The 9935-nt window shown below is 33.0% G+C and overlaps 1 protein-coding gene across 1 annotated transcript; it reads right to left on the bottom strand.

Moving 5' to 3' along the window:
• Positions 1-7606: 7606 nt before the first annotated feature.
• Positions 7607-8093, bottom strand: LOC124935357. The gene is made up of 2 exons (XM_047475793.1): positions 7897-8093; positions 7607-7817 (listed from the first exon to the last, which is right to left on the bottom strand). The coding sequence occupies exons 1-2, from the start codon at positions 8091-8093 to the stop codon at positions 7607-7609; spliced, it is 408 nt and encodes a 135-aa protein (XP_047331749.1).
• Positions 8094-9935: the final 1842 nt, after the last annotated feature.

Below are 9935 nucleotides of genomic sequence, written 5' to 3'. Positions count from 1 at the left end.
TTATATTTCTCCTAGAAGAAAAAGACCTCAAATGGAAGAATGAGGCATGGACAATAATGCAAAGGTATTTGGATAATACATCCACACCATCAAGGACTTATAAGACCCGAATATATTACGAACAAATACTTATTCAAAGTGAGTCATGTGAAATATCACATTTCTCTGGGGCAAACAAAGAAATTTATAATTTCAGCAAAATAATAATAAAGAATACAATTTCCTTGAAAGATTGGGGAATATCCCCAATGAAAGAAAGAAAATTGTCGTTTAATAAGACGACGACAATCAAATTTAATTATTGGGATTATTGTGATGCCTTCACCAAGGCACTAAATTATGAGAATAATAAATATAAACATTCCTGGTTCATCAAGGTATGTGCAAATGTCTATAGAGGACATTCCCCACTAGTTCATAGATTAGTTTTACTGTTTTGGTCCTAGCCCAAAGGTTTTACCAGAAGAGATCAAGGTCCTATTTGATAAATGGAGCAAGGTATCTCCCCAACTTCTGAAAAAACAAGAAGCTAATTTATATATTGAAGGAATAGTTTCATGTTTCTTTTTTTACTGAATTTTCCATTCCATGGATTTGGAAATGGATTCCTGAATTTGGTTATACCAAAACAGGCATTCCCTGCCTGTTTAGATCATCTCATTATAAATTTTGGGATAAAATGATGAGAATAGACCAGGAAACAAATGAGCGATTTGGGAAGGAGACAATGGACCTCCTACGCCAGCAAATAAGTATGTATGAAGAAAAAACGACAAGTAGCTGAAGCACCGTCCCCGTTTGATTATATCTCCAAAAAATTTTGAATGAGGTCAGAGAACTTATCAAAAAGCCAGATGATATCTGCATATATTGAAGAAATGAAGAAAGACTTTATGTTTAAATTTGAAGATGATAATAAATCAAAAAAAACAGATTCAACTATGGCATCTGATTATCTCCAAGACGCTCAAAGTGATGTCGGAATTGAAGACATTTTCGAAGCAATCAAAGACACCTTGGTTGAAAAAATTTCAAGAAAAGACGTTGGATCATCATCATCCAGCCAGTTCAAGATTTAAAGAAGAAACAAGATCCGTAAGGTGCGGGAAAAACTTATCCCGGAAATCCTGGGAGGTACTGTTTGCAGAAGAAGAAGACAAGATCCGTAATTTGCGGAAAAAACTTATCCCGGGAATCCCGGGAGTCACTGTTCATATTTTTAACTTTTGTAAAATATTTTCCTATAAATAGTTGTTCATGTTTGGTTGGTAAGAGAGGCGAAAACAACCCCTGCAGTCTGTATTGTACTCTCTATCTATCACCATCACCCTGTTGTAATATATTTGAAGTTGGATCAATAAAAGTTTGGAGGACAGTGTGTTTAGACTTCAATTCCGGGTACGTTTTAAATATTTCTACGTATTTAATTATAGGCTTTAAATGTCAAGCTTAATAGGCTAATCTAATTAGGTGTTGATCATGTCGGCTAACTATCCTACCTAAAAAATAGAGTAATTAATAAATAATTAAAGCTTATCTCAGAAGTTTGAATGGACATCTGGCATGGATTTGAAGTGTCGATCCCTTTTATAAAATGGTACTTTAATTTTGTGTTCCTGTTTAGTCCTATTTGGCCACTATTTAGGCACGTTGGACATTATGGAACTTTAAATTAAAGTTAAGTATTATAATTGGTTGATAGACATTTCTATATATCCTAAACAAGATTTATCCCTCTTCAGACTTTCTTTGTAAATTCTATATGTCCTAAACATTTCTCTCTCTATATAAAATAAACTTTAAAAGTGAAGAAGAGAGTTTAGTTAATTATAAAAGAAATTAACACATTTTTTATTTTAATTATAAACCTAAATAAATAAAATTCAAAATTTATTTAAAATAATAAAAGAAAACAACTAATAATTCATTCATATATATATATATATATAATAAACCTTAGTGAAAAAATAATAAATTTAAAAAAAAAAAATTAATTTATTACAATAATAAGTATTTATTAAATATTTTCAAAATACAAATAATATATATATATATATATAAATGTATTTTTTTAATTATTAGTCTTATAAATTATATATGCATACAACAAACTATAAATATGAACCAGCAATCTTAAGTGGTTTTTAGTGGTTGAAATGTTAATGCTACATAACAGAGATCGTGGTTCAAATCTCGTTAGACATAATACATTCACAAAATTATAGGTCGATTAGGATAGTTGGTTAAAATATGCGATGAAATTAGTAGTTGGGTAAATGACATTCACGATATGGAAGAAGATGATTTGTTGATTTGATCGAATTGAAAGTGTAAGGTCACAAGATTAGAGATCAATCAAGGTGGATAAAAATATGAAATGAGATGGTTGGTTAGTCGAAGTGAGTATGTCACACGACGAGAGGTCGATTGGGGATTGATGGGCCAAAGTGAAGGTAAAAGATATTGGTAATGTACTAAAGTGAAAGTTTAAGGTCTCGATATGAGATGTCCGATTATGGTGGATAAATATGAAATGAGATGGGGCTGACCAGTCAAAGTGAGGATACGTTTATTGTAAAATATGTAAGGAGATGAATTTGACGGAAATGAAAGTAAAGTCTCGAGATGAGAGATCAATTGAGATTAGTGAGATAAAAATGTGGAATGAGATAGTTTTGGTTAATCAAAGTAAGTAAGGTCACACTATAAGAGGCCGATTGGGGGATTGATGTGTCAAAGTGAGGGTAAAAAAGATTGATAACGTTGGAGATGGTTGATTTCACCAAAATGAAACTATGTAAGGTCACACAATATGAGAGGTTGATTAATGTGTGGTTAAATGTGAAATGAGATGGTTAATTATCCGAAGTGAGGACAAAAAAGTCGGGTTGTATATTATAAAATATGTGAGGAGATGGGTCATGAGATAAGAGGTCAGTTGGGGATTTGTGACCAAAATGAAGAGTAAAAGAGATTGGTGATGTTGGAGATGGTTGACCGAAGTGAAAGTGTAAGGTCACATATGAGAGGTATATTATTGGGTGGATAAATGTGGATAAAAATTGATAAATGATTTTTTGTTGAAAGAAATTACTTCAACACAAAATTTTGAGTTCTACGTTATTAATTAAACTATCATAATAAACCCACCAAGATAACCCAGTGATAAGTGATAAGAGTCAACAAATCAAAATGTTACGGGTTCAATTGCATTTAAAAACACTTAAGTTGAAACGGGGATTATGACTGTGGAGTGTCTGTTAGAATTTTTATCATTATCTTAATCATGAATATAGACTATAATTATAACGCAGCGGAAGCGTACCTGAAGATGATCCCATTGTAGATCCGGATTGATTTGTTTTTGAAAGGAACGACTAGGTCTTCCAAGACTAAGTATTATCCGTTCTCCTCTGATATTGATGGGGGAAATCAAAGGACAAGAAAACGGAGGAGAGTTGAGAGAGAGAAGGCGTGAGAGTTCTTCTTTGAATCTCCCTCTCCTGTTTCTTAAATAATACTTGTCTCAGGGACCTAACCTTAGTTGAATCCCATATATTGTTAAAGCCCACAATATAAGAAGGCCCACCATATTATTAATACTTGTTTTGTCACGTCACCAAATAAACAAATACTAAACGAGTATCTACAATTATTCATTTCATAATCATTAAGCCCATGACTTTAATCTAATAATATGTTCTACATATATATTTAAATCCAAAATCCAACAATCTCCCACTAGAATTAATATGTATCCGAATGAACACATTATTCTTCAAGAGCTTAATTTATCAGTCAATAAAAATAAAGGGCTTATAACAATCTGATCCATCAATCATAGCAATATAGGACTAAAGAAGCATTCATCATATTTATGGCTAAACTAACAATAATCATTGATACTACTGCAATCAAACGACATAGATCAATTATGAAACATGTAGAGAGAAAATCACACTAATGTGACCTGAATATGTCAATTTTCTCTGATCCAAACTTAATGAGATCGTTATCTTTGAATATAATGTACAAAAGTGTCAAAAATAAACTTTATTTCTGATCAGAAAAGTGCTTTTAAAAAACATCGCGCAATTGACAAAAAATTATTTGTAGCATACTCTCCCACTATAATGAAGCTTCCTTAAATTATAACACACCCATACGTGCAATATGCCCGTAAAATACCATAGGTGTTACACCTTTAGTTAAGGTGTCTGCTAACATAGATTTTGTTCCTAAATGCTCGATGCAAATCTGACCACTTTGTACCATTTCTTTCACACGTAGGAACTTAATGTCAATATGCTTTGACTTCGACGAGCTCTTATTGTTATTGGAATACAAAACAACTGAATTATTGTCACAAAAATCTTAATAGGTATTTCGACCCCCGGAATAATGCACAGCCTTGTGACAAAATTCTTTAACCAAATTCCCTGATGTGATGCTTCAAAACATGCCACAAATTCAGCCTCCATTGTAGAGCTGGTAACAAGTGTTTGTTTGGCACTACGCCAAGAAATGGCTCCTCCAGCCAATGTATAAACACAGCCAGATGTAGATCTCCTACTATCTGGGCAACATGCAAAATCGGAGTCAGAATACCCAACGATCTCCAAATGGTCTGACCTCCTATATGTGAGCATATAATCCTTTGTTTTCTTTAGGTATCTCATCACCCTTTTAGCTGCTTTCCAGTGATCCATTCCAGGATTATTGAGATATCTGCCTAACACACCAACTATAAACGCAATATCCGGACGCGTACATACTTGTGCATACATAAGACTTCCAACTGCAGAAGCATATGGAATCTTTTGCATTTCCTGGATGTCTAAACTTGATTTTGGACATTGATTTAAACTGAATTTGTCTCCTTTTGCAACTGAGGTATTTCATGGTTTGCAATTCTGCATGCCAAATCATTTAAGCACTTTATAAATATAGCTCATTTGAGATAACCCAAGAATATACTGAGATATTTCACAGTATATTTGGATCCCTAATACAAAAGATGCTTCACCAAGATCTTTCATTTCAAAGTTATTCGAAAGAAATTTCTTAGATTCGTGCAAGAAGCTCATATCGTTTGTGGCAAGCATAACGTCATCCACATGCAAAACCAAAAAAAAAATTTACTCCCACTAAACTTTTGATAAACACAATCATCAACTACATTCATTTCAAAACCGTATGAAAGAATTATTTGATGAAATTTGTGATACCACTAGCGAGACGCTTGTTTTAGTCCATAGATAGATTTTCTTAATTTACAAACCATTTGTTTTGGGTCATCGACCTCAAAACTTTCAGGTTGTACCATATAGATTGTTTCATCAATGTCACCATTCAGAAACGCTATCTTTACATCCATCTGATGAAGCTCCAAATCAAAATGTGCCATTAGAGCCATGATTGTCCTAAAGAGTCTTTCGAAGAAACCGGAGAGAAAGTCTCTTTATAGTCAATTCCCTTTTTCTGAGTATAACCTTTAGCTACAAGATGTGTTTTATACCTCTCCACATTACCATTAGCATCCCGTTTGGTTTTAAAAATCCATTTACAACCTACGGGTTTTGCACCTTCTAGTAATAGGACAAGTTTCCAAACCTTATTGTCTTGCATTGATTTATACTCATCACGCATTGCTTCGATCCATTTATCCGAATTAGGACCCTTCATGGCATGACAAAAGTTGGTAGGATCATCCTCAGTCATGCCACCATTGTCCTCATTTTCTTGAAGAAATGTCACATAATCATTCAGAATGACATTTCTCCGTTCTCTAGTGGATCTACGTAATAACGTTGGCTCTTGAACAATATGTTCTTGAGTTTCTTGAGTTTGTTCTTCAGCTACAACTTGGTTTTCCCGTTCAATTTGAATGGGTTCCTCAATTGTATCTTGAAACTGTATAGGAGTCGAAATGACTAATCCTTCTTGAGGTGTTAGATCAATTACTTTGGTGATTTCTTGATCCTCTAAAAAAAAGTCTAAAACTGTATTTCTACCCCCAAACTCAACATTCTCAAAGAACGTGGCAGTACCCGTCTCAAAAATATTTCTTGATGTGGGATCATAAAACTTATACCCCTTTGACCGTTCCGAGTAACCAATAAAGTGACTACTCACCGTACGAGATGCTAGCTTTGGTTCATTTGGCATATAACGCCTTGCCTCAGCTGGACATCCCCACACCCTAAAATGACGTAAGCTGGGTTTACGCCCAATCCAGAGTTCATAAGGTGTTTTGATTGTCGCCTTAGTCGGTACTCGATTAAGAATGTAGACTGCAGTTTTCAATGCTTCCCCCCAAAAAGATTTTGGCAAAGTAGTTTGACATATCATACTTCGAACCATATCCTTTAATGTGAGATTATGTCTCTCTGCAACACCATTCATGCTAGGAGAACCCGACATGGTGTATTGAGGGACTATTCCACACTCTTTAAGGAAGTCAACAAAAGGGTCTAGACGTTGTTCACCTGATCCATCATTTCTACCGTAATATTCACCTCCACGGTCAGATCTGATGATCTTAATGCGTTTGTTGAGTTGATTTTCAACTTTAACCTTAAATGCTTTGAACATGTCTACTGCCTCAAATTTTTCCCTTATGAGGTAAAGATAGCCATATTGAGAATAATTATCTATGAATGATACAAAGTATTGTTGACCATTCCACGAAGGTGTGGAAAATGACCCACAATTGTTTGTATGTATCAACTCTAAGACTTCTGTAGCTCGATAAGCACCTGTCCTCTTCACTTTGGTCTGTTTACCTTTAACACAGTTAACACAAACCTCAATATCCGAAAAAACTATGGAATCAAGGATTCCATCCTTAATGAGTCTTTCAACTCGATTTTTCGAAATATCACCTAAACGTTTGTGCCATAATAAACTTGGAATTATTTAATTTTCTCTTAGTACCTCTCGTTTGCACATTTAGGGTTTCATGATATGAAGTTAAAGTGTCAAACATGTATAAATTGTCATTCAACATAAAAGTACCAAAACTAACCAAATTTGAATTCAAAGACAATGTAACTTCATTGTTTCCAAACGAACAATAATAACCGAATTTTTCCAAATAAGAAACAGAAACCAAATTCCGTCTAAATGACGGTATAATAAAAGTGTCTTTAAATTCAAGAAAATGCCCAGTACTTAGCAACAATTTAAAATTGCCAACTGCTTCCACTTCGACCGATTCCCCATTTCCAAAGTAAATGCGTCTTTCAACATCAATTGGGCTTCGGTGGCTTAGGCAACCCTGCATTGAAACACTGATGTTAGTAGTTGAAGTAGAGTCTAACCATCAAGTGTTTCGAGGCACTAAAGCTAGATTAACTTCAGAACAAACCAATGTAAGAACAATACCTTTCTTCACACACCAATTGTGATAGTTGGCACAATCCTTCTTTTCATGTCCAGTCTTCTTGCAAAAGAAGCAAGATTTCTCCATAGGACGAGCCTGAAGAGTTGGGACTGGAGCCTTAGCAGTCTCAATCTTCACGGCCTTAAACTTTCTTTTATTGCCACCGACATATTTTGAGGTTCCAATCATATGTACCTCCTCAGTCCTTTTGTGCTTCATTCTTTATTCCTCTCCAACACAGTGAGAAATGAGTTCATTAAGAGTCCATTTCTCCTTTTGACAGTTATAACTAACTTTGAACTGATCGTATTGAGCAGGAAGTGAGAGCAGGACCAATAGGACTAACATGTCCTCTGAAAGGTCTAACTTGAGTGCTCTCAGTTTTGAAGCGACATTGGACATATTAAGGATGTACTCCCTTATGTTCCCCTTCCTGAGATACCTCATGGTAATGAGACTTAAGAAAAGTACTCATTTCCGCCTTATCGCTTTTAGTAAAGCGTTTTTCTCACTCGATGAGAAATTCTTCAACCTTAGTGATATCATCAGATATCGTACCCCGAAATATTTCTGGAATGCTTTTCTTTATGATCATCAGACTTAAACGATTAGACCTTTCCCACTTCTCAAACATCTGTCTTTGATCAGTAGTGCTTACATCCGTAAGAGGAGCGGGTTGGTCTATCCTCAATGCTAAGTCCAGATCCATACAGCCTAAATGAATCAAAATGAATTCTTTTCAGTTCTAAAAATTGTCCCCCGATAAAATGAGGACGGAATAGTTAGCAGATATCAAAGAACCAGATCATGAAGTTAACAAAAAATATAAACACTCACATTATTACAAATATATAAATAATAAACAAATTATGGTTAACCCCATCGCAAGATACCAAACACAGCATTAAAACCAAATCTTTGGATAATAATTTTAATTGTAAGCGGTACTCTTGTTGCAATAATAAAATATTGACAATAAATTCTGTAAAACTAATAAATTTATATTTAGATAAAAGTATAATCCATATAAAACTTTATAACTGTCACAAATTTATTACCATGAGTTTGTTTATATTTCTGCCAAGTATTGATCAACCTTTGGGTTAATCAATAAACGCATGAAAAAAAAATACAACCATCCTTAAGAATTTAAATAAAACAATTACGAAATAGAGGTCACTTTGGTGACATATGAAGATGAAATTATTTTATTTAAATGGAATAAATATTAGATTATTAATATTATTATCTAATTTAATAAAACAGATTCTAATAATTCATTTCTTAGTCGTTAATATTATTTAATATAATATAAATTCTTTATTAATGATGATAAAAAATAAATATTATATTATCAATTCCTTATTTATTTAATAATAATAAAAAATTATTATATTATTAATTTCTTATTTATTTAATAATAAAAAAAATATTATATTATCAATTCCTTATTTATTTTATTTTCTTAATAGAGAATATTATTTCCTTATTTATCTTGTAGTTTAATAGTAATGATAATAAAAATAAAATAATATATTTTATTTATTATTAATTAAAAATAAATAAATAAATAAATAAACCAATCCAGATTCAAATACGATCATTATAAAAATTATCGATTCATAAATAGGATAGCTCTGATACCAACTGTTAGAATTTTTATCATTATCCTAATCATGAATATAGACTATAATTATAATGCAGCGGAAGTGTACCTGAAGATGATCCCATTGTAGATCCGGATTGATCTGTTCTTGAAAGGAACGACTAAGTCTTCATAGACTAAGTATTATCCGTTCTCCTCTGATATTGACGGGGAAATCAAAGAACAAGAAAACGGAGGTGAGTTGAGAGAGAGAAGGCGTGAGAGTTCTTCTTTGAATCTCCTCTCCTGTTTCTTAAATAATACTTGTCTCAGGGACCTAACCCTAGTTGAAGCCCATATATTGTTAAAGCCCACAATATAAGAAGGTCCACCATATTATTAATACTTATTTTGTCACTTCACCAAATAAACAAATACTAAACGAGTATCTAAAATTAATCATTTCATAATCATTAAGCTCATGACTTTAATCTAATAATATGTTCTACATATATATTTAAATCCAAAATCCAACAGTGTCATGATAGTTTTCCTTAATTCAAAAATATATAAAACTATCATAATAGTTTTGCGTTGCAAGGATTAATCAAATTCACATATATGTTGTCATTTTCATTGTCGTCGTCATCATGATCATCTTAATTGTCATTATCACAGTCATCTTCTTAGTCGTCAACATTTTATAATCTAAACTAGAGGGGCTCTTATGGTTAGAGCAACTTTGTGGTCATCTTCATCATCGTCAACCTAAACAAAGTTCAAAAATAAATAACTCGATTTTAATGTAACTCTAAAGTTAGAGTATAAAAAATGACATATCTAACTAATTGAATATAAAATACAATAGATATAAACTTGAAATAGACGTTACTCATCTCTTTGTCACCGTCAACATCGTCTCCACCGTCGTCATTATCGTCTCCATCACCTTCATCATCCTCTTCG

Source organism: Impatiens glandulifera, chromosome 1, assembly GCF_907164915.1.
Source record: "Impatiens glandulifera chromosome 1, dImpGla2.1, whole genome shotgun sequence".
In the NCBI taxonomy this organism is placed as follows: domain Eukaryota; kingdom Viridiplantae; phylum Streptophyta; class Magnoliopsida; order Ericales; family Balsaminaceae; genus Impatiens; species Impatiens glandulifera.
Note: the sequence above shows the minus strand (reverse complement) of the source record. Positions and strands in the feature narration are given on the sequence as shown.

Bases quoted from the DNA above. Each gene is read 5' to 3' on its own strand.
- LOC124935357 (XM_047475793.1), bottom strand. From the start codon at position 8,093: ATGGATCTGGACTTAGCATTGAGGATAGACCAACCCGCTCCTCTTACG. The intron at 7,818-7,896 runs GTGAGAAAAACG...GAGGTATCTCAG, and splicing joins GTTGAAGAATTTCTCATCGA to GAAGGGGAACATAAGGGAGT.